Below are 25,936 nucleotides of genomic sequence, written 5' to 3'. Positions count from 1 at the left end.
AGTTCTCAAAAAATAATAAGGGCCTGGCACAGTGGCACAAGTCTTTTAATCCCAGCACTTTGCAGGTATGAGCAAGTGGATCTCTGTGAGTTCTAGGACAGGGCTATACAATAAAGACCCTGTCTCAAATAAATAAACAGTGAAGAAAAAAATTAATGTTTTAAAAAAGCATAAATGTCAGATTCAAACAAGAGCAGTCAACATTCCAACAGATATCACTAATTGGATTCAGTGAGTTAAAAAAAGAGGTGGATGAAGCAGGGAAAGGGATATACTGGAGGCACCTGGGGAAAAGGGGGTAGAAGCCAGGGAAAATGTGTTCACAATATACTGCTTACTTGTGTGAAGTTGACAAAGAATGAAGACAGACAATCTACTATTAAACAAATGGCAAGGGCCAGGAGAGGACTCTGAGTATAAGCGCTTGCTATGCAATCCCGATGACCTGAGTTCAGATTCCTGAAACCCAGGCACACATGGAAGGTCAGCAACAGTACCTCAGACTGTTCTCAGGCCTCTACATGCACCCTCCCACACAAGCATGTACACAGGAAAATCAATCAATCAACATACGAGTTCATTAAAAAGAGAGAGTAGGCAAGATGATCAGAGGATAAAGGCACTTGATGCCAGGCCTGATGATGACCCAAGTTGGATCTTGGGACCCTCATTGCATAAGGAGGGAGCCAACTTCCACAAGTTGTCCTCTGAGTGCCACACATGCTCATATACATACATACACACACTCACACAACATAAAATGTAATGAAAATGTAAATAAACCGATAATAAATGTCAAGAATGGAGTGCAGTGGTAGAGTTCCAGCATACAGAAGGCCCTGGGCTCAATCTCAACACCATGTAACAAAGAAATAAAGGTAGAAGCTATTGTGTAATTTTGAAGAAAATGTTGAGATCCTAAAGCATTTGATCTTTAAACCCAACATAAACTTCATCAGCATTTACAGCATCCACCGATGCTGCCCACAGCTTGCAAGCCCCACTTGCCTTTGCTAAACTAAGAGGTACAATCCTCCCACACCCTCTACTGATCTGAAGCCATCGAGGTAAGGCCGAAGAATCACGTACTTGTCCCTTCAGCTGCCTGATGGACTGCTGGAGAGTAAGGATCTGGTTGAAGAGAGGACTCTTCAGCGTCTCATAAAACGCAGACAGCTTCTCATTCTGCGTCGTGTCACCCTTCTCCTGCAATTTCATCCTCAGGCGATCAAGGACCTGCAGGACCTGCATTTTCTCTTGGTTGGAGAAAGGTGATCAGAGCTCAAGTCAGACACCATCTCACAATCTACTTTTGAATCAAGTAATTTAACAATAAAAATACATAGCTTCTATACCTGCGGCAGGATTTTCAGGCATTTTAGATTATCCTCGTCAATCACTTTCAAAAAGCCTAAAGGAAAAAATTAACATTAATTATAGAATTTTTTCTGCAGTCCCACAGGGGAAACTAAAGCAAACTTCAAGAACACTCTTTGTCAGGACTGTATTAGTGAAATTCAAATTAAAACCACATAAAAGCATCATCAACGCATGTCCACTCAGATGGGAAAATTTTAAAAAGACCAGAGTAAGTGTTGGCGAGACTACAAAGCAGCTAGAACGATCATGTATGGTTAGTTGGGAAATAAAATAGCACATCACTTAGGAAAATTATTTAGTAATTTATTTTTATGAATATTTTATAATTTAAATCATAAGTAGTTTCTTATAAAGTTAACAATGCACTAATTATATAATCTACACCTTCTTCTCATAAATATTTACCCAAGAGAAATGAAAATATGACCTGTATGTGAAACTATACAGTATGATTTGTAAAAGACCCCAACTAGGAATACCAAGATGCCCAATCATAGGCAAGTGGATAAACAAATAAATGTTACATAAATATAACATTCAGGGGAAAAGTTGCTGACACATACAATAAGGATGAATTCCAAAAGTAGTGTGCTGGAGGGTGGTGTTGGGGGTAGGGATGTGGTTCAGGTGGTAGAGTCCTTGACTAGTATGCAGGAAGCCCCAGGTTCCATCCCAGCACCACATAAAACAGATTACAAGTGCTGCATAACTGTTATCCCAACATTTGAAAGGAGGACCAGGAGTTCAAGGCCAGATTGGGCTACAAGAGATGACATGTCAACAACAAAACCAGTAAGGCTGTCATCAGCATTGGTAAAGGTCCAAGCAGTCTATGCAAATGTTCCTCGGTGAGAAAATTCCCCAAAGACCTGTGAACAGAGCATCTCAGAAACACTCCTCATGTACTCAGCATCACCAACTGCACAACCCTCACAAGTGAACAGGAAGCTATAAGAACAGGATAGCCAGGACAGTACCATCCTTTTCTAGATGAGCACAGAGCCCAAAACCAATCTGAAGGCCATTAATCAATCCATATTGATAAAGCAAAGAAAGCAAGCTCAAAACTGAGATGACATTTTTATAGCTGAATGGCAACTTGTCAAGGACTAGTTCATTAAAAGAACACCAAGAGCTTGTACCCAGACATCTCTGAAAAGCAGGCGGGAAGACAGACTTCACAATCTTTTAGGACAATTTAATGCCTACAAATGTAGAGGTATATATTTAATTTACATTCTCTTTTCCCAGAATTTCAATTCCTGGGTGTCTCGGTGTCTCTCTGTCTCTCTCTCTCTCAAAGGGCACAATGATGTACATACATGAGTAGTTTTTACATTCTTTTTACACAGAAAAACTCCTGCAAAAGTCAACTATCACCAGTCACTGAAAAGATAGAGTAACCCTGAGTATGCTTAAGAGTACAGGAAAAAAATGTCGCAGTATGTGGCTCTCTCCTTCCCAAACTGTAGGCCTCTTCACAAACACCTTTATTTTAAAATGTCACGTACACGGTCTGAAAAATCCATGAATTCCTGGGGCATGGCTGGCTGGAAAACAGGAAACAGAGACATTTTGGGTTTGCATAAGTAAAGAAAGGCTCATGGAAATAAAGGCTTCCAAGACAGAAAAGGTTTCCTTGAGTTCCAGGCCAACAAAATCTAATCTGAAAGAAATACATAAAAATAAAATAACTATGTAGAAACAAATTTAAAAAAGAAAGGCTTCTTTTAGAAAAGTATTTCTGTATATGGTTCTCAAAATTTTCCAGATTTTTTAATGATTTTTTATTTTTATTTTTTATGTGCATTGGTGTTTTGTCTGCATGTCTATCTCTATGAGGGTATCAGATCCCCTAGAACCAGAGTTACAAACAGGTGTGAGCTGCCATGTGGGTGCTGGGAATTGAATCCAGGCCCTCTGGAAAAGCAGCCAGTGCTCTTAATGTCTGAGACATTTCTCTAGCCCCAGTTTTTGTGTGTGTGTGTGTGTGTGTGTGTGTGTGTGTGTGTGTGTGTGTGTGTGTGTTTTTTAAATATGCCACTTTAAAAAAGAAGTGTCTCCAAGAGATTGAAAGCAAATATTTAAAAAGCAATTACTGGATTAGACAAAATCATCGCCACCAGTCTAACACACACACACACACACACACACACAAACACACACACACACACACCATACACCGTCATGGATCAGAGCCTTACACACACTAGGAGAGCACTGTGCAGTCAACCCACATGCCCAGCCCCATCGTACTTCCTTAAAAGCCATAATTATGTGCCGACAGGTCATGTTTGGTTACCATGTGATTAAACTATCTAATTCTACAGGGCAGGCTGTGTGATTCTGACCACAATGAACTACTAAGAGGATAAATCTTCTCTAAGTTTGAGAAATTTGTGATTCTACATGACGTTCCTAACAGGAGGCAAGTATTTACTCTTTGAACTTCATTCTTCTCTCCTGTTCAAAAGAACATAGTACTGGCATCAAAAGCATCTGCTTACCAACAAACCACTTCCTATTAAAAATAAACATGTTCTGAGCCTGAATTTTACTTCAGTAAACAAACAAAAGAATTTCAGTAAGATGCTGCAAAATGCACTCAGAGGTGATTTCCTACGATTTCATCAAACAGAGGACTTGAAGCATGCTGGCAGTACGCTGTCAAGTGTAGGAAGTGACATTCTTGGGAGGTTTACCTGCTGTCTGGGGATCCTCCAGAATGGACAGCTATCTGTGTCTAACTTCTGCTGTACAGTTGGAACTGAGTTAGATCTCGAAGTCACATGAGACCTGAGCATGCCGGAAAACCCACCCTTAGTATAAAACAGGAAAGTTGTACAACGTGCCCAAGTGATGGGAACAGCAGCATTTAAGGGAATATTTGCATTATTTCCATACTTCTATAAGAAAAAAAGTGTGCATTGAGAAATTCTTCTAGAAAAACATTTAGGAAGTAATAGTGATTGCTTCCAGAAAATAGAAAAGATGAATTTAAAAGTTAGCCTTTGGGAGATAAGGTCATAACTCAGTGGTAGAACATATGTTCAGCATGCATGAGCCCTGAATTCAATCCCCAATACCGCAGAAAAATAGTAAAACAAAAATTAGCCTCTTTTATGTTATAGATTTCAGGATTGTTTGAATTTTTATTCAATATATATGGATTAAGAATGTAGTCAGTGGTAGAATATTTATCTATCATGTGTGAGACTCTAAGTTTGAATCTCCACTACTACAATAAAATAAACAAAAAACAGTACTAATTTTACAGTTTTAAATCAGTGGTGAAAGTGACAGGTGTGGTACCACACAGGTGTGATCCCAGCAATCAGGCGACAGAGGCAGGACGATTCAGGTTTGAGAGCAGGCTGGGCTACACAATGCGACAGACCTCATCGCAAAAAGTGACAAAAACAAGTTGAGCATAGCAACAATGTATGCCTGTAACCTCAGGACACCCGAGACTGAGGCAGAAGGATCTTGAGTTTGATGTCAGTCTAGGCTATAAAATAGACCCAACCTCAACAAATAAGTAAAGGTAAGTAAATAAATATAGTAAAAGTAACAAAAAGATAATGCTTAAGAGGGTCTAACAAGAACAAGATATATAGCAAGACAGCAACACCATAATGGGATCATCACACTGCAAGGCACACAGTAGTAGTGGTGTGTACTATGTGCTAAGAGAAAGCAGACTAACCACCTAGGATGTATGGGAATGCTATAACACACACTTCAGAAACCCTTGCACAAGTCAGGCAATGATGGAGCACACTTTTTTTTTTTTTTTTTTTTTTTTTGGTTTTGCGAGACAGGGTTTCTGTATGTAGCTTTGCACCTTTCCTGGAACTCACTTGGTAGCCCAGGCTGGCCTCGAACTCACAGAGCTCCGCCTGGCTCTGCCTCCTGAATCCAGCCAGAGCACACTTTTAATCCCAGCACTCAGGATGTACAGGCATATGGATCTCTGTGAGTTCAAGGCAGCCTAATCTATGAAGTTCCAGAAAGGTTCTCTGTGTAACACTCAGGACTGTTACACAGAGAAATCCTGCCTTGAAAAACAGAAAAGAGTAAAAAAAAAAAAAAAAAGGAAGAAAGGGGAGGAGGGAGGAAGGGAGAAAAGAAAAAGAAAAACATCTTTTCACTGTAAAAGAAAAGAGGGGTGGGGTAGAAAAGTGAAAATAAAATGACCATTTTTGTTCATTTGCATAGGATAAGCTCAAGTCTCAGACACTGCTAATGACATCTAAGACAGGGTCAGTGAGTCTCAAACTTTGCTCTCCCATCAGAATCACCAGTACCACCTGTCAACCCCAAGTTACTGGACCTTGCTTAGTTCTTTTTGCAGTAGGGCTGATGGGTCCTGAGACTTGCATTGCTGACAAGCATTCATGTGAGCCTGGTGCTGCCAGCACAGAACCCACAAATTAACCACATACAGGTTTAGGGTGTGCCCTTGTTAGAACACAACGTATCTAGTCACACTGAAGTGAGAGCCTACAGAGGCTATCTAGTGAGAAGAGTAGTTAAAGTTAGGCTACAGCCAAATTATCTCTCTGTCTCTGTTTATGTGCGTGTGTGTCTCTCTATTAAAGTAAGTTATAAAAGTATTGTGAAGTTTAATTTGAGAAATGTAGGCTTAGGTATATTGAGTAGAATAGGCTTCAGGTATAGGGATATTGTGAAGGCTAAGGTATAATAGTAACTTAAGAGTGGAGTAGGTTTTCCCAAGTGGGACCTGGGATGCACAAAGGAACATCTGGGACTGAGCAGCCATTGTGGACTTTGCTGTGGTGATATTTTATCTGTGTACCCAGATAAAGTTTATCTGAGGATCAGAGGAAGAAGCCAGCCACTATAGTAACCATAGAGGTCAGGTAATAATAGCATGTGCCTTTAATCATATCACTCCGGAAGCAGAGATTGGTCTGGATCTCTGTGAATTTAAGTCCACACTGGGAACAGAGCCAAGTGTGGTGGTACATACCTTTAATCCCAGCACTAACAATAAAGGTCTAGAGATCTGTACAGACAAACAGGAAGTGACAGAGCTGGGCAGGAAGAGGAAGTGATGTAGCTGGGCAGAGAGAAGAAATGAGATGGCAGAACAGAAAGGCATATAGGCGTGGGTATACAGGAAGTAGCTCTCTTTGGAGACTGAGGCGTCTGTAAGGTGAGGTTGGTGTGGCTTTTCTTATTCCTCTGATCTCTCAGGTTTTAACCCCAATCTCTGGCTCTGGGTTTTTTATTAATAAGACCTTTTAGCAATCCATCTTATATCTGGCAGTCCAGCATTTGTGGCAAGAATTCACTAAAAAGCCACTTATGGCCTTACAGGCCCCTGGCTCAGGCCCGAACTGCACATTGTCAGAGTCTATACCCCATGTAGGCCGGAGTCTCTTTGGCTTTTTCTCTCCTAGTGAGTGGTGAGCTCTGTCTGGATTCTCATCTTGGACTGCTACCACCCTAGGTAGCTGCTTTGAAACTCCCTTGGACTTCTACTCAGTCAACAGACTTGGCAAATCAATAAAGATATCTTAAAGGGAGAAATTAGTTAAAAGAGAATTTTTTTTCTCCACATTGAAAAATGGGAAACATTTTTACAATGGAGGGAATTTGGTCTCTGTTTGATAACACATTAGGCAGTCTGAAAATGGAACAATTAAATGAGAGGATAATTAATGTTGTACATAACATCAATTATGAATATTATTTGGTTGATCATTTTTATTTTAGCATTAAAAAGATTGGTCAATTTGAGTGCCAAGAAAAAAGTATTAGAAAAACCTGTTGAAATGATTTATAGAGAAATTCAGACCCAGACAGAAGAATTTAAAGGTGAACCAATCTCAGCACTGAATTATACAATTACAGAGAAACAACCTAAGGTTTCCAGACAACAAACATTAATCTACCCAGTAACCTTACAGGAACTGCCAAATGCTCAAGGGTGTATACAAGCCAATTGGACTCCAGTGGAAATGTTAGATTTGAGGAGATTTAAAGAAGCTATAGTATCATTTGGTATGTATTCTCCATTTGTAAAGCAGATGTTAAACTCATGGTCAAACTGTAATAGAATTATGCCTCAGGACTGGAAAGATTTGGTTACAGCAGTCTTAGAGGGTAGGCCACAATTACAGTGGAGAACCTGGTGGAAAGAGGAGGCTAAAACTATAGAACAAAGATGTAAGGCTAGAGGTGTGGACATTTCCCAGGATCAACTTCTTGGAGAAAGCAATTACGCTGATATACAAAGACAATGTTTATATGATAACCAAACCCTAATTCTATGCTGCATGGCAGCCATGAATGCATGGGACAGACCTGAAGAAGCAGGGAAGAAAATTGAGTCATTTACGAAAGTTATACAGGGCCCAAAAGAAACCTTCACAGATTTCTTATGAAGGCTATCTTCAGCAGTAAATAGAAGGATACCAAATTCAGAAGCTAAACAGATAATAATTGAATCTTTGGCTTTTGAGAATGCTAATGCAGCATGCAAAAGAATAACTAGGCTGTTAAAGGCAAGATCAGCACCCGTGAAGGATTGGATCAGGGATACAATTAATACTGAATCTCATCACCATGATGATACATGGATAGGAGAGGTGATTTCAAGAGCTTTGAAGAAAAGTAATGTCAGATGCTTTAATTGAGGTAAACAAGGCCACCTAAAGATGAACTGTAAACAGGGCATTCCTACAAACAACGTTTTTTCAAGCAACAATAGCAACAGAACACCCCTCCCTTCTGGATTATGCAGACAGTGTGGTAAAGGTAAACACTGGACTAACAAATGTAGATCAACAAGGGACAGACAAGGTAATCCTTTGCCTTTTCCATGGGGAAACTCCCTGAGGGGCCTCTCGCAGGCCCCCATGGCAAATCAAGTTCAGGCTTTCCTGCCATTGTAGAAGAAACTCCTTCTCACACAATTAAATAACCAAATGACTATTGTAATAAACCATACTGCTTGGAGTGATAGAACAGCTGTAGCAGAGAGAACAGAAAATTCATGAGAAACAATAAAGTGAATTTTTTGAAAAACTTCTATAAATGAACAAAGAACAAAATGAAAAATACGAATAAATGACGTACCCATTGAGGGTCTTATAGACACAGGTGAAGATGTCACAATAGTTGCACCAGAATCTTGGCATCCAAATTGGCCTCTTAAGGAGGGAAATGTTCAGTTGTTAGAGACTGGAACATTATCTCAAGTGAAACAGAGTTCAAGATGGGTTGAATGTATAGGGCCAGAAGGACAGAGAAGAAAATTAAAGCCATATCAAATTTGAAGTCTCTAAAAAGATAATGGAGCCCCACAACAACAATTTCATTAGGATGATGATAATACCACTAAGCTGACAAACACCACCCAAAGATTGGCTTTGGACTACAAAATGCTCAGGACAATTTCGAGATGGCTAGCTGAGAGGATCCAGCCTCTTAGACTACTCGAGTAAGAAGCTGAGATAAGCCCTGCACTTTTACATTTTGCAGAGACTGGACAACAAATGATATAGTTACTTCTCCTGTTAACTTGACAATTAACCCAATTTTTTTTCTTTTCAGAATTCCCTAAAGATGCCTTTGCCCCCAGACAGCAGGAAGTAATTTTAAGAACACCATGTCCACATTCCCAAGAGGTGGGGTGGGTGATTTTTGGCTTTTCAATGGCTTTTGGATAATTGTCATTGTTTAGGATGGTTGGTTACAAGTTGTTTCTGTTAATGGTCAGGAAAAAGGCTAAACAAAGGAGATTAGATTTAAGGTTCTTATTTGGAAAAAAAAAGAAGAAAAAGCAAAAAGAGGATTTACATAAAATCTAGATTATTGAATCTACTCTGAAAAGAATAAAGACTATAGCTATAAGATAAAAAGGTAGATTATTGAATATACTTTTAAAAGGCAACTACTAGTCAAATATTTTACAATGGATTGGATTTTTGTATATTGTATATAAATTATGTATACTACTACAAATTTGAGATTGATTTATACATATGGCAGGCACAAAAAGGATATAGGTGAGTATACAGGAAGTAGCTCTCTCTTTATCTGCGGATTCCCTAGTGGTAAGAATGTGGCGGGTGGGCTTCTTTCTGCTTTAATGATCTCTGTTTTTACCCCAATATCTGGCTCCAGGGTTTTTTTTGTTTTTTTTTTTTTGTTTTGTTTTTTTTTTTTTTTTTACTAATAAGATCGTTTAGCAATTCATCTTACAGTGGTGCATATCTTTAATTGAAGCACTTGGAGGACTGAGACAAGAGGATAGCCATGGGTTTGAAGGTGACCTAGAGTACACAGTGAGTTCCACGTTAGCATGAGCTACAACCCTGTCTCAAAGTACATATATACATACATGCATACATGTGTGCAAATAGATACAAAAATAAATAAATATACTTCAATGGTGTTCAAACTTTCTGAGCATATATTTCCATCATTAAAATTATGTCGGGCTGGAGTAGAGTGCTTGCCTTGATACAGGAAGCCCTGAGTTTCAAGCCATACTGTTAATAAATAAAAAATGTTGGACATAGATTTAACGTTCTTTGTCTACTTTTTAATAAAGTATAAAAATATACTACGAGGCTGAGAAGAGAGTTCAGTGGATAAAGTGATGCTGTAAAATGTGAGGTCCACGATCTGATCCATAGCAGCAACATAAATGCAGGGCAGCTGTGGAAGTTCACTTGCAATCCCAGGACATGGGAGACAAAGCCTGAGAACCAGCCAAATCAGCCAGCTCCAGGTATGGTGAAAGACCTGGCCTCAGTAAACAAAGTGGAAAGCAATAAAGAGACACCTGGTGTCAACCTCTGACCTCTACACATGTGTAGCACTTGCATACATGTGCACCTACATGCATGCAGGTACATCACACACACAAAATAAATTTAAAAAAATAAAAATACTACCTTATTATTTACAGTATTTATAGTATATATATTCTTTAAAATGCATAACGAAGACTTTAAAAAGAATAAAAATTAACAATTAACGTTTATTATCAGAACTGGAAAGATGGTGCAGCAGTTAAATAAAGCACTAATCTAATTAATTCTATCAATAAAAAATCAGAGTCAGATATCAGGGTAAAAACCTGGAAGATCAGAGAAGCAGGGGAGCAACCACAGTAGCTTCCTACCTCTCAGGTTCCTCCAACTAAAAGGGCCGAGGTCCTCTCTAAGCCCTCTCTTACCACTTCCTGTCTCTTTTCTCTACAGTACTCCAAACCTCTATGGTCAGCTAGTGGCTAGCTCCACCCTCTGACTCCAAGCAAGCTTTATTTGTCAGGACACAATCAAAATATCACACAACAGTTAAGAGTGCTTACTACTCTTGCAGAGCACCGAGTTTGAGTCCCAGAATGGCTGCTAACATCAGACTACTCACAAACACCTGCAACTCCAGCTCAAGGAGGATCCAATAGCCTCTTCTGGTCACTGCAGGCAACTGCACTCATTCACACACACACCCACAGAGAAACATGCACACACATAACTATAAATAAATCTTCAAAAAAATTTAATTGTACTATTATCTTCCTCAAAGTGGATACAATTGGAGGCATCTTGGAAAACATGGGAACAGAGATCACCTCAGTATGGACTAGGTAAAAAGCAGCTGGCCAGCTGGGCAGTGGTGGCGCAGGCCTTTAATCCCAGCACTCAGGAGGCAGAGCCAGGCGGATCTCTATGAGTTCAAGGCCAGCCTGGTCTACAGAGTGAGATCCAGGACAGGAACCAAAACTACACAGAGAAACCCTGTCTCGAAAAACCAAAAAAAGGGGACAATTCCATGTTTCAGGCAATATCTGGGGAAGGGGACTAAAACTCAAAAAGTACATGGCAAATGCAGAAAAACCACAAACAATGACTTTACAGCAGAGTACAGTCAAACATATCTGACCTACTTAGTAAGAAACTAACAGGCTGGGCCTCGTGGAATAGCTCAATACACAACTTAACTTAATATTACCAAGGCACTAGCTTCAATCCCTGCAACTCCAAAAGAAAAAAGCAAAAGCATAGGTATGATATTAGCTCAACTGTCAACTTGACACAATTCAGAATCACCTGGGAAGAGAGTCTCAATGAGGGATTATCTACATTGGTTTGGACTGTGGGCATGTCTGTGAGAGATTGTTTTAATTGATGTGGGAAAACCCAGCCCACTGTGGGTAGCACCATGGGGGGCACAACTATAGAAGAGTGAAGAAAGCTAGCTGACCATAAGCAAGGAAGTAAAGATTCGTGCATTTTTTTCTCTCTGCTCTCTACTGTGAATATGTGATAGTTTGTAGTTCCTGCCTTGACTTCTCTCCAATAATGGAGTGTGTGCCTGGAATTACAAGCTGAATATTCCTCCTTTCCACTAAGTTGCTTTCTGTCAAGATATTTTCTCACAGCAACAGAAATGAAACTAGAGCACTGGGCCCACAGTTTGAATATGTTTAAGCTGAATACAATTTGCCACAGATAGGCTACCTACACTGGCACAGTTAGAAATTAAAACACTAGGACACAGTATGAAAGAATCCCAACAGGACCGGAGATGGCTCAATGGGTAGTGCACTTAAGTGTGAGCAGCAGAATTTGGATTCCCAGCTCACACTTCAAAGCCTCAGATACGGAAGCCACCTGCAATCCCAGAACTAGGAAGGCAGAGACAGGGAATTCTGCAGACAAGCTAGCAGGCTAGATTAGCCTAATTGGTGAGCTCCGGGCTCAGAGAGAGACAGTGCCTCATTAAATAAAGTGGAGAGCAACCAAGGAAGAGACCCAATGTCAATTTCAGGCCTCCACATGCATGCCATAGATCCACATACTTGTGAGCAGGCATACACGCATGCATACAGTCATATACATGTCACACACACAAACACACACACACACACACACACACACACACACACAAAACACATACACAGAAAACAAGAAGTCTATTATGCTCAGCAGTTGCTAGTCCATCACTGAACACGAGAGATTAGGCCATGAATTTTTCATATCAACTGTAGGTTTGACTAAGGAAAATTACAATATTGTGGCTTTTTAAAAATCCATGTCCTATGCCAATTCCAACTGATGAAATAGTTGGGGGGGAAAGATGACTCAGAAAATGAAATTTAATTTAATTTACATTTCTGGTTGAAGGAAATTTACTGAAAAAAAAAAATTCTGTTAACTCCTCAGATCATGAATCCAAACAGTCAGATGTGATGGTGAACATCTTCAATCCCAGCACTTTCATGAGGCAGAGGCAGGCTGATTTCTGGGTGTTCGAGGCCAGACTGGGCTATATAGTAAGACCCTATCTCAAGGGGGGAAAAATTCCAAGACAAATTAAGGACCCAAAGAAACACACTTTACAGACTTTCAGTAGCTCATGAGAATTCAACTTCCTCCTAACAAACATCTTATCATCTATTTGAAAAATTTGGAAAATAAGGTCACTGGCTAACTTACTGGGAAAGCACACTCATTAAGTGCACATGTAAACTGGATCATTACAACTGGGTGGTTCATAACTCTAGAGCTTACTGAACCAGGAAGCTTGAAAAAATCTGTGAGCTTAATATTATGTGTAAAGTCATGATGAAGTTATTTAAAAACTGAAGTCCATAAACAGCTTTAACTATGCTTCCTTCAGAGTCAAAGTTCAAGAGTTGTTCATCTTCCTTTGTCCTCAAAGATCAACCTTTACTAGGTGTTCATTAAATAACAAACAAAATCCAAACCAAAGAGTGGTGGTGCCTGCCACCAGGACTCTAAATAACTGTATCAGCTGCAATACAAACTCAAGTGTTACAGCCTATTAAGGGAAAGCTATTTCCCTCTGGTCAGGAGAATGGAATCTCTGGCCTGGTCGGAAACTTAACATTCCAGTTGGGCAGGTCAATCACCTGGCTAAGGGACCAGCCTCAAGAAGGCTTGATCCTACTTAAGCCATGTTAAAGAGACAGGAGAAATAATTACCCTGGAAAGCCAGGAAGCTCTGTTAGGTCTGCCCTCCCAAGTCCTGACTCAGAAAGGCATAATTCTTCCTGATTCCTCCCTTCTTTTCCCTTTGGATGTTGGCCAGAGCCTAAGAATGCCTTTTCTGTTATTCTGGGCTTCTTGCTCTTTCTCTGGAGCCCTGCTCCCTTTTTGTCCTGAGGCTGTGTGGCTCACCTCCATGACTCACTCAAATAGCATGAATTTTTCTCTTCCTCTTCTCTATCTGCTTCCTCTGGGCAGCTGCCTAGATTTACAGTTGGTCCTCCTTGGAGTTTTTTTTTAAACTCCAATAAAATTGTCCTCAAGCTTCCTTTTGAGTTCATTCTTAAATTCTTTTAATAACAGTACTAAGAACTCCAAGAAGAGAGTATACTAATTCCCTGGTAACATGTAGCAACTCCACCAGGATCCCCCAAAATTTCCAGCAAAACAAGTTAGGTTTCCTACAAATGCCTGGTGAAAGCTTTCCTAAACTTACTGAATATAAAAAATGTACCTCCACTGTCAAAATACCACATCCCTGACTGTAAGAAAAAGCAATTCCAGAATGAAGCTAGATGCTAAAGCTACATGCAAATGTTTTAAGTTCATCTGAAAGTACATATTTAGGAACTACTGAAATCCAAGTTGAAAGATATGAGAAAAATCAAGTTAGTTCTTCAGAATAGTTCAGCTGGCAAAATATCAATTTTATCATTGAAACACTTAGGTGAATCAATTCCTGTCAGTACTTTCTCTGTAATTTGGTTGATTTTGCATTAAGTAAAACTATTCTGTTATACTTGTGTGGTTCTATTTGTGACAGTTTTCCCCTACAAGCAACAACAACAACAAATCTGACCAATTTTCACACTTATTAAATATCTGATCATGTTCTTAATGGATACACCAATCGAAGTCCTCCACTAAAAGGACCTGAATGTTCAGACTCCACTAACAATTACCTCCTGCCTCAACGTTCTTCTATTTCCCCCACATGCAGGCGGTGCCCTCAGAAGTCTCCAGGAACTATGGTCATACCATTTTTTTTCTAATTCAAAACAACCCAGTAAACAAGGAAGGCCATTCTAGGTTTTGGATGTCCTTACCCATCCATCAATGCTCATTCTCCTTTTTCCAACATTCATCTGCTACTGTTTGTTATGTAGCTCAAAACTGTGGTTCAAATATTTGTAGGTTGATGTGGAAGATTTGCTGATAGATTCAGGCTAACCTAGATCACATAGTGAGTTCCAGTCAGCCTGGGCTACAGAGGAAGACCCTATCTCAATCTCTTTCTAGAAAAGAAAGGGGGCAGGCGGAGAAAATGTATTTGTGTGGCGCTAAATTAACTATTTTAGCATCTATTCTGTACAATGGAAAGCCATTCTGTATAACACTGTCTAATGTTCTTAATGTCTTATCTGTATTTCATAAATCCTTAAAACACAAGGGTACAACGCTATTATGAAAACAAGGAGGAAGCACAGATGCCACCGAGGAGAATTAATTAACTTCATGGGGAGGGAGCAATCAAATGCTCAAGACTTTCTTGGTAAATAAATAAAAATAAGAAATTTCAAACTGAATTGGTCAAGTGCATTCATTTATCTCCCTTTTGAGAATATAAAGAATTCAGAATAAGATTTTTCTGTTTGTTTTTTGTTCTTTGTTTTTTTTTGTTTTTTGTTTGTTTGTTTGTTTGTTTTTGGTGACAGGGTTTTTCTGTGTAGTCCTGGCTGTCCTGGAACTCACTCTGTAGCTGACCTCAGAGAGATCCACCTACTTCTGCCTCCCAAGTGCTGGGATAAAAGGTGTGAGTGTGCCACCACAGCCTGGCCCATTAAAGAATCTTTTTAAATATCTAAATGTTGAGAGGACTAAATAAACTACAGTATTTGGCCTAGCACATGGTACACACTCAACAAACAATGGCTATTGTTGCTAGCACCTCTTTTCAATCAAATTACATGACATTTGAAAGAAGTCAATATGTCATTTGTGGTTTTACTATGTAATCAATACCGAGAAGATTGAACAATAAAACTTTTCATCAGTGCAATTAATACAAAACAAAAGATCAAGTAAAGGCCTATATATTGAAATTTTGTTTTGTTTTTGCTTTGGGGCTTTTATTGTTGTTGTTTTGGGTGGGTTTTTTGTTTGTTTCTTTGTTTTGTTTTGTTTTTTGTTTTTGAAAAAGGGTCTCACTTTGTAGCTCTGGTTGATCCAGAACTTCTATATATATCAGACTATCCTGGAACTCACAGAGATCCTCCTGCCTCTGCCTCCCAAGTGCTGGGATTAAAGGCATAAACTAACATGTAGAAGAAAAATTAGTAGCATCATTGTATCTAGGGCCAACATTAGAATGTATTAGTTGTTTGTTGGAAGTACTTAGACCTTAGACAAATCATTGTGACTGTTTTCTGTGATTTATAGAGCTGTTTTTCTGAAGAAGCATTACACTCTTTGCCTAACTTTGGTCACCAGACAATCCTGGCACACCTGGAACCTCTTGCATTATTGGGTACTGTAAACAGTGCACAATAAACATAGATTAGATCAGGGGCTTTGGTATGAGGAACTTGTTTTACCCCAAAAACAACTTTTGCATAACAATCAATGAATACACTTCTGCATGACCGTTTGAGGTTCAGTTCATGGAGACTGTTCCTCCTAGCTGCCTCAGAGCCTGAATTACATTCTGGAGTGATGCTATTTCTTTGATTGTCCCTCTGAACGCCCGACACCACCACGTCAGTTTAAAGCCTTTAAAGCCAGCATGACGGTACAGGTCTGTAATCCCAGCATTCCAAAGGCAAGAGGAGAGTGAGTTTGAGGCCACTGTCTCACACACAAGTCAATTTATATTGGAGTGTTAATGCCTCAATACATCATTCCCCCTGAAGGGTAAATACATATGCAATCCTTATCTAGTGTATTTCCATAGACTGTAAGCCACAAACGTAATTTTAAAATTCCTGGCAAAGGCTAGAGAGATGGCTGAACAGTTAAGTGTGTACACTGTTCTTAACAGAGGATCCAAATTCAGTCCCTAGCACCCATGTCAGGGCACTAGCCTGGCCTCCCTCCACAGGCACTTGCATTTGCTTGCACATAACCATAGATACATGTAATTTTAAAATTAATAAAAATAGCCAGGCAATGGTGGCACACACCTTTAATCCCAGAGGAGGCAGAGGCCAGCCAGTCTGGTCAACAGAGTGAATTCCAGGACAGCCAGGGCTACACAAAGAAATCCTGTCTCAAAAAAACTAAAAACTGAAAAATAAAATAATAATAATAAAAATAAATCTTAAAGTTTTGATAGTATCATATAAAAGACAAAATTAACTTTAATATGCATTCTACTTAATCCAATATATACAAAGCATCATTTGAATATGCACGTAATGTAAAAATATTTTTTACACTGTCTTCAGAATCTAGTGTGCATTTCACATTTATGATAAATCTCAGTCCCAAAGAGCCCCATTTCACTTGTTCCAGCAGTTTTCTGTCTTCACAACAAATTCCTGACCTATTAACCTAGGCCTTTTCGGAAAGATCTTTGCAATGTTTTTAGCAGACGTGTGCTTCTCAGCTCAGTCTCTGACTATCCAGGTAGGAATGCTTACAGGCTTGAGTTCTTCCTGATTACATCTGAGCAGAGACCAGAGTGGGAGAAAAAATAGCTTGCTGCCACAAGACACATTCTAGAACTGTTTCCTTTCAACCTCTCCAATTCTCAATGAGGCAGATCATTTCCCAATGGGGAACCAGCACAAATCACTTGCCAAAAGCCCTAAGTGGGACCAATGCTCATCTTTAGACTCTACTAGGTCTCAGCTCTATCTATTCATCTCACTAAAATGTATTATCTGTTGGTAAGCGCTCAGCATGTGCAAGGCCCTGGGTTTCCATCCTCAGTACCAATAATACAAATAAAGCAAGGCACTGGCAAGCACTAATTCCCTTCCATTTGCAACAGAATCTGCACTGGGGGCTCTAAAGGACGTCCAATTCTATATGGAAATCCCAGATTAAGAAGAAAACAAAGTAGCAAGAGTTGTGTGATCTCAAATATTAAGGAAGAATAGCCCTGTTTTCTCCAGAACTTAACTCTCCTACGGAGATGAGCAAAGGCTTCAGCAAACTAACCCCTTCTGTGGCTTTCCCAGCTAATGAACGCATTTTTGTTAAACTTTAACAAAGCAAGCAAGCTCAGACTACTTGGCTGTTTGACATAAAAATAATTATTAAACCCTACTGTAAGGAATGGGAAATGCTGGGCTACTGTCTCAAAAATCCAAAGTTTTAAAAGCGAATTCATTACAAGAAAACGCAGATATTTCTAGCTTTAAAAATACAAAATGAGCCCAGCCGTGGTGGTGCACACCTTTTATCCCAACACTCAGGAGGCAGAGGCAGGGGGGTTTCTATGAGTTCGAGGCCAGCCTGGTCTACAGAGAGTTGTTCCAGGACAGTGAGGACTACACAGAGGAAAAGAGTCGTGTTATTTATTGCCTTTTTCTCAACAATGAAGTGGGTTTCTGGTTGCTGCTAGCTCCGTTTTTCCTCTTTTAAATCTCTAACAAATTCAGACATGTATAGCACGGACTTTGGTCATTTCCACCCACAAACCACCCCGTTACTCCTCTCTCCTCCTCCTCCTCCTCTTCCCACCTTCTTCACAGCCAGTCTCCCTCCTGTTTTCATGTCTATTTCTGTTTTGTCCCCTTTCTGAAAATTCTCGTTTTCCCTACAACGAATCTATGTTAACTTCATACAAGCACAAGGGCTGCAGACGGAACTCAGGGTTGGAGTGCCTGCTCAGTATGTGTGTGGTCCTAGATGCAACCCCCTCACCACTGAACAGTAACGACCCAGAACTGGAGATTATTAAGACTAGATTCAATGCGAGTGACAACTTCAGACAACTCAACTTTAGATCAAATCATTCTTCCGATTACAAGTCCATTATATGCCACCAGTAATGGCATCTAAACTAATATAGGTGCAATCGCTTTGCGGTCAGTTTACAAATTCTAGCAGTAAAAAAAAAAAAATCCTCCACGTCTGTATAAACTTTCAAAATATCTTAAATTTTGAATCATCTTTATAAAGGACCGGAGATTGTTCTAGGTCTCGGTAGGCTGCTTCATCCAAGACACACTGGTTGGGCCCCTACTGATGGTGAGGCCACAGGTCAGATGCAGGTGAGATGCGGCGAGCTAGAGCAACCAGGCCCAACAAGGTGTGGCCTCTGCACCGCAAAGGCAAACCAGTCAACCAGGAATCCCAATCCCCAAAGTGTTAAGAGCCCACGGGAGACCAAGTGCAAGTGAACACGCCAGGGCAAGATTCGCCTTTCGGGGGAGGGCAGGAGCAATCGAAAGGTGGGAAAGATCTGGAAATGGTTCCCAGAACCTGATGTCGGCCAGGAATGCAGCAACTTTCCCAAAGGCTGAGAGCCGCCACCCCAGCTACTCAGAGAGAAGCCCGGGGGGCGCAAGGACCACCCGAGGTCAGCTCGGCCCTCCGCTCCCTCCCTCCCTCCCTCCCACCGTCCGCGGGGAGGCTCCGCCCCGCTCCGAGAGGCCCCGGGCACTAGATCCGCGAGCACGCGCGGGGCGCTGAGCTCACAGGCCCGGCGGCCTGGAAGTCCGGGCCGCGGGCCGCCTCGGGGCCTAGGAGCTGCCCAGAGCACCCTCCGGGGGCTGGGGGACACGGCTCCCGCGAGGCCCCCGCTCGGGGCGCCACAAGCGTTACCTGGTCAGGCGACAGCGCTGAGAGCCCCAGGGCTGCGCGGGCGCCGCCTCCACACCTGGCGGAAGTGGGGCGGCTGCCCTCACCTGGGCGGAAGTGCGGCGACGGCCTACTCACCTAGGCGGAAGTGCGGCGGCGGCCTACTCACCTGGCTCCTCTCTCGACCTCGGCCAGGGCCGTGGAGGGGCGGGGCGGGGCGGGGCTGGGCGAGCCAAGGCGAGCAGAGCAGGAGCTCGTGGGCTTCTAGGCGCCAGTGAAGTTCCGTGGGTGCGTGGGGCTACCGAGCGTGGAGAGGAGGCATAGGGCCGTGCGGACAGGTGCGGAGGTGTGAGCCACCGGCGCTGATCCGAGAGCGAGACCCCAAAGAAGACACTGAAGGGCGGTATCCCTGCAACCGCCGGGTCCAAGTCCGCTTGGCCCCAATCCCGATGCCCCTCGGTTCCGGTCTTCTTGTGTCCCTTCTGTTTTCTAGATATGCTGAGTCGACATAAAATTTCGTGAATCTCAATCTCTGTGCCCTCATCATCCTAAATGTAATTAGGAGTGTTGTTTTTTTTTTTATTTAGAATTTTGATAAGCATCTACTTTATCAAATACGGTCCACTCAATGCTAAAGAGAATCAATCATCAGATATCTTACTGAATAAAGGAACTATTAAGCACTGTGATCGACGGGATGATAGATTAAACGGTATCCTCGAAAGATGAATATATACAAACAACTTCAAAATGAGGACATTTGCTGGTTATGCATTTGGTAGTTTATGGCCGAATGCTTATTTTAAAGGAGATGACATTTGTTAGGCCTTGTAAGAAGGTATGCAATTTTTCCCTAATGTAAAGAATAAGATAAAGGTGTCTATTTTCACCTGTCCTATTCAGCATATTATGGGAAACCTCAAACGGAGCAGCGGGCAAGGCAAGTAAACAGCAGGTAGTGCTGAGCAGAATCCCAGCACTAGAGTTTCAAGTAGTATTGTTTAAGTCCCTGAATCTAAAAAAGGCAAGAAATAAAGGGCACACTAGTAGAAAAGAAGCAAGTGAAATATCTCGTTTGTGAACGTCAAAATGTTAAAGGTAAACAAACCTGTGAAGTGGTAGGATACAAAATCAATAGACAAAAATCAAGGTTGGTGGACAAGATGCCTCAGTGGGTGAAGGTGCTCGCTGCCCAAGCCTGACCACCTACATTCCAGTTCTATCCCAGGACCCCGTATGGTAAAAGGGTCAAACCAACTCCAGCAAGTTGTTGTCTGACCTTCATATGCCCCCAACCCCAATGGACCATGGGCCATGCCCTCTCACACACACAAATATAAAAAAGAAAAGACAGAAAAAAAAGCACACACTTGTGATCCCAGCATTCCTGTGGTTAAACAAGGGGATTGCCATGAGTTCAAAGCCAGCCTAAGTTACATAGTGAATTCAGGCCAGCATAAGCTACTGAAGTACATACATAGACCGATCTTGTGTCAAAAATAAATGAATACAATTTTAAAAATCAATAGCTATTTTTGATACCAAATAATGGACTTGCTAAGAATGAGATCAAGAAAGCAACCCCATTGACAACAGCAAAAACAGATACACACCAAAAAAAAAAAACCACAACCGTGGTATCATAGTTTCCTTTCCTACTTGTACTGTCTACTTTTATGTCGGCTTGACACACTATAGAGTTATCTGAAAGATGGAAACCTCGATTCAGAAGATGCCTCCATAAGATCCAGCTGTAGGGCATTTTCTTAATTAGTGATTGGTGAGAAGAGGTCTCGGCTCATTGTGTGTGCTGCCATCCCTGCGCTGGTGGTCCTGGGTTCTGTAAGAAAGCAGAATGAGCAAGCTATGAAGAACAAGCCAGTAACTGGCACTCTTCCATGGCCTCTGCATCAGCTCCTGCCCCTCCAGGTTCCTTCTCTGTTTGAGTTCCTGATGTGACTTCCTTCAAGGATGGACTACAGTATAGAATTGTAAGCAAAATAAACCCTTTCTTCCCCATCTTGCTTTGGGTCATGGTGTTAAATTGCAGCAATAGAAACCCTGTACCAGAAGTGGAATATTATTGTGATAGACCTGACCATGTTGTTTCAGGAAAGATTATGGAAGAACTTTGGAACTTGGTGAGAAAAAAAAAAAAAAAGCTATTGAATGTTTAATGCTTGGTGAGCTGTTTTGTAGCAACTTGGAAGATAACAATGTTGAAGGCAATGCAGAAGATGGAAGCCTGGCTTGTGAAGTTTCAAAAGTTTAAAGACTATCAGGGGCCATTTGTTATTTGAAATTAAGATTCTGTGGTTCTACTTAGCTGGGGCCGAAGACTCAGCTATGACTAACAAGATACCAGAACTACTAAAAGTGAAACCTTTGCTTTGCTTGGATACTGGATGCTGGTCGACTGGAACTGAGAAATTTGCAGTGATTAAGAAGGGACCCGCAGGGGACTTGACAGATAGCTCATTGGTTAAGAGTACTGACTGCTCGCTTGTCCAGAGGACTTAGGTTCAACTACCAGCACCCACATGACAACTAACAGCTGTCCATATCTCCAAGATCAAACAACCTCAGTGTGGGAGGCCAGCTCCCACCTTTTAAAGGGTTCCTATGAGGAGGAGAGAGGAATAATAAATTTTTAGATAGACAGTGGAGAGGAGAAAGACAGAAACACAGGATAGCTTCGGGAGGACCCGAATCAAAATCCACCGGCCCCTTCTGTCTCTTCAAAAAGGCTTTTAATAACAATGCTAAGGGGTAGGGCAAAAGACCTCCCCCTTGCTAGATCAAAGCATATTGCACAGCCAAGTACAGACCCTTCCAAACACCTGGTAACCATGCCCAGGGGCAAATTACCCCCTTATGCAGCCCTGCTGGGTAACTCAAGCTCAGATTCTCAGACCCTGAGTAAGTTCTCACTAGGAAACCTCTGTGGGTCTTTACACCTCACACAGACATATAGGCAGGTAAAACACCAATGCACATAAAATAAAACTTAATTAAAAAGAAAAGAAAAAAGTCCAGCACTATTAAGGTGAAATCTTCTGGGAAGTATTTTCCTGAGAGTCAGCACACAGAAGCTGTGTTTCAGAGGTGGCCAAGGTTGTACCTCAAACTGGTAGCAATAATAACCCTAAGAGACCTGTGAATTCTAAGGACTTAGGTGGCTGAGACAGGAGGAGTTATAGGCGGTTCTGAGCTACCACTGGGTTGCTGGGAACTGAACCCAGGTCCTCTGGAAGAGCAGCCAGTGCTCTTGACTGCTGAACCATCTCTTCGGGCCTTAGTTGTTTCTTTGATATGCACAAATTTCTGTGATAAAATTTCAATTTGTCTATTTTTTTTGTTTGGCTTTGTTTTGTTGTCTTTGCATTTGGGGGTCTAATTGCAAAGCCACCACAGGGGCTGGAGAGATGGTTCAAGGGTAAAAAGCACTGGCTGCTCTTCCAGAGGACCCGAGTTCAATTCCCAGCACCCACATGGTGCCTCAAAACACAATCTCCAGTTCCGGGGGATTTGATGCTCTCTCTTCTTCTTGGGCACCAGGCACACACATGATGCACAGACATACATGCAGTCAAGACACCTACTTATGTAAAATGATTAGAAATTTTAAATATGGTAGAGACTTTTTTCTAAATGAGAGATGTGTCTAGATATTGTGTGCAAATGAATTGAAGACCTGGGAGAGAGGGGGGCTATTATAAAACAAAAGTGGTCACTGTAGCAAAGAATATAGGGAACAAAGAAAACTTGAATAGGGTAAAAATAGAGGTTTGACAGCCAGGTGGTGGTGGAGCATATCTTTAATCCCAGCACTCAGGAGGCAGAGGCAGGTGGATATCTGTGAGTTTGAGGCCAGCCTGGTCTATGGAACTAGTTCCAGGACAGCCAGGGCTACACAGTGAAATCCTGTCTGAGAGAGAGAGAAGAGAGAGAGAGAGAGAGAGAGAGAGAGAGAGAGAGAGAGAGAGAGAGAGAGAGAGAGAGAGAAGAAAGAAAAATACAGTATTGAAAAAAGAATAGCCAGGAGTGGTGGTTCCCTCACCAGGAGACAGACAAGAGAATCCTGCTATTAAGTTCGAGGCCAGCATGACTATATAGCAAGATCCTATTTTACCCCTTTGCCTTCCCCCAAAAAAACCCACAAACAATGGTATTAGTTGCTTAATGACTATAATGATGAAGATATTGCAAAACATGAAGAAAATTGAAAACTGTTCCCAAATTTTATATGTATAGATGTGGTGAATATACAGATGTACAAAGTGGAAGCCAGAGGTGAGTGTCAGGTGTATTCCTTTATTACTTCTATACTTCATTCTTGAGGCCAGTTCTTTCACTTAAACCGAAGCTTACAGATTTAGCTAAACTAACTGGCTAAGAAACCCCAGGGACCCACCTCTCTCTACCTCTCCATGCACAAGGATTACAATGTACATTTCTTTGTCCAGCTTTTTATGAGGTGCTAGGAACCTAAAATTCAGATCCTCATGCTTGTAGGGCAAGCATTTTACTGGCTGAGCCATCTCCCCAGAACCCTGATTCCAAGTTTTGAATCTCATAGGAAGAGATGTTGGCAGTGAAATGTAGAAGAGATGGCTTATTTTTTTTTTTATGAGAAGGACTCTGCTAAAATGAGTTTTAGATCTTCCCTGTGGCATTTAAGTTGAAATATATTTGGCGTACAAGAGTGGGTCGTGAAGCTGAAAAGATGGTTCAGTGGTTAAGAGTACTTGTGCTGTTGCAGAGGTCTGAGGTTACTATACCCCGGGTGTGTGCTTGTTTTCATGGCTTTGGGGGATCAAAACTCAGGCCCTTGAACTTTTGAGAAGAACACCTTTTTTCTAATTAAGAAAATTTTTAATTAATTTTACATACCAACCATAGATCCCCCTCTCTTCCCTTGAGATGAACACTTAACCAAAAGCCATCTCCCAGTTGTGAACAGGCCTTAAATGGTGAGCCAGTTTAGTTGAACTGGATAATTGGAGCCCATGTAGTTAGGTTACTCCAACAAGGTATACAATAATAGGTGTGAAGCAGAAGCAGGATTATAGAATAAAATCATGTACAGAAGTATGTATGAAGGATATAAAAGATTCCTGATGTTATTACTAGAGGAAAGTTTCATGTTATGTATAGTCAAATAAGATTTGAGTAACAATCTTCTATCTCATGTACTGTTATAACAATAGAGATAGTGTTGAGTTATTTTCTCAGATATTTGTACAAAACTAATTTTTAATGAAATTAAGATATATTTATATGAAATTAGGTATCAACGTAGCTGGGCGTGGTAGTATATATATTTTATCCTAGCATTCATGAGGCAGAGGCAAGCAGATCTCTCTGAGTTCCATGCCAGCCTGGTTTATATAGTGAGTTCTAGGCCAGCTAGGATACATAGTGAGACTGCTATGCATGTCCTTTGCTTTCAGTTGAAGTCTGCAGAGTTTCTATGGCACTTTCTATGACAAAGAAACTTGGTATAAAAATATTGAGATTTAAGTTCTTATCAAATTTCAGTAATGTAGCAGTCATGTGATCATGGTAATTCATATGATCATTAGACTACAAAAAGAGAAGTTATTTATTTTCAGAGAAATAACAGATTAAGGGGCTATTGCAAAGAAGTGATACATCATCAATACTCTAGTACATCATCAATTCAACAGTCAATGTTCTGTCCAAGTGATGCTGGAGACCAAGTCCAGGGAGCTGGGCATGCTAGGCGACTCCACCACCTTCCCAGCTCAAGAGTCAAACGTTTCAGAGTGGCATCGCTGTCTATAGAACCTTTTCAATTCTTTTACATTTACATATTGTAGAAGAGAATAAAGATAATCGTTAAAGCCATAAAAATGGATTCTGTAATGGGATTAATCAGCAAAGTATCAGCAGTTCTAAGTAATTGTTTTAAATCTCTACTTAAAATAGATACACAGATCAGCAGTATTTTTGCACTCAGCAGGAAACCATCTAATTTTGTCATAATTTCAATAAACCTGAGCACAAAACTGCTTCCTTTAGTCCTTTGGTTTTCTTTGTGTTGTATCCTAAAAATCAACTAGAGCATTCCAAATCCAAGTAATAGTTAAAAAGGAAGTTGCTTTTATCATCTTGTAAGATGTGTAACTGATATTCTGATATTTTTTAAGATTTATTTGTATTTTATGTGTATGAGCGTTTGTCTGCTACTTCCACCATGTGGGTCCCAGGGATTGAATTTAGCTTGTCAGGTATGGCAACAAGGGTCTTTACCCACTGAGCCCAGTGTTTAAGGAGGCCAGAGGGGGCCTTGGATGCCCTGGAGCTGGAATTACAGGAGGTCTTTAGCCACCACGTGGGTGCTGGAAACCTAAACCCCCCCTCTATAAGAACAGCAAGTACTCTCAACTCCTGAGCCATCTCTCCAACCCTGATAGTCTGATGTTGTTGTTGTTGTTGTTTGAGTCAGGGTTTCTCTATGTAGGTTTGGCTGCCCTGAAGCTCACTCTGTAGACCAGGCTGCCCTCAAAATCACAGAGATCTGCCTGCCTCTGCCTCCTGAGAGCTGGGATTAAAGGTGTACGGCACCACTGCCTGCTGATACTCCGATGCTTAGCCTTGTATTTTATATAGTCATTGAAAACCAGTCATTTATCTTGTTACACTGTATAATGTGTATAGCATCTATTGTAATTGTACTTTGGTCAAAGATGAATGTGTTTTCCGCAGTTCTAGACAAAGTACATCCAAATTCTCCTAACCATAGGGAAACCTTCATTCTTTGGGGCCTCTAGGATCAACGGTGGTGC

At 41.1% G+C, this 25,936-nt stretch overlaps 1 protein-coding gene across 15 annotated transcripts in view; it reads right to left on the bottom strand.

Annotated features, from left to right (window-relative positions):
* Patj (PATJ crumbs cell polarity complex component) overlaps positions 1-19,320 on the bottom strand; it is a 330,512-nt gene extending 311,192 nt beyond the window's left edge. For 10 of the 15 annotated variants that reach the window (XM_042271443.2, XM_042271446.2, XM_042271445.2 and 7 more), the window contains exons 1-3: positions 19,149-19,276; positions 1,356-1,411; positions 1,090-1,256 (exon numbers count right to left, since the gene is read on the bottom strand). In XM_042271443.2, the coding sequence (XP_042127377.1) occupies positions 1,090-1,256; positions 1,356-1,377 (189 nt within the window). In that variant the 5' untranslated portion in view covers positions 1,378-1,411; positions 19,149-19,276. The other 5 variants (XM_076564541.1, XM_076564544.1, XM_076564536.1 and 2 more) reach the window with 4 other exon arrangements.
* Between the last annotated feature and the right edge of the window lie 6,616 nt (positions 19,321-25,936).

Source organism: Peromyscus maniculatus, chromosome 2 (genome assembly GCF_049852395.1).
Source record: "Peromyscus maniculatus bairdii isolate BWxNUB_F1_BW_parent chromosome 2, HU_Pman_BW_mat_3.1, whole genome shotgun sequence".
In the NCBI taxonomy this organism is placed as follows: domain Eukaryota; kingdom Metazoa; phylum Chordata; class Mammalia; order Rodentia; family Cricetidae; genus Peromyscus; species Peromyscus maniculatus.
The sequence above is the reverse complement of the archived record's forward strand: the minus strand, read 5'-3'. Positions and strand labels throughout refer to the sequence as shown.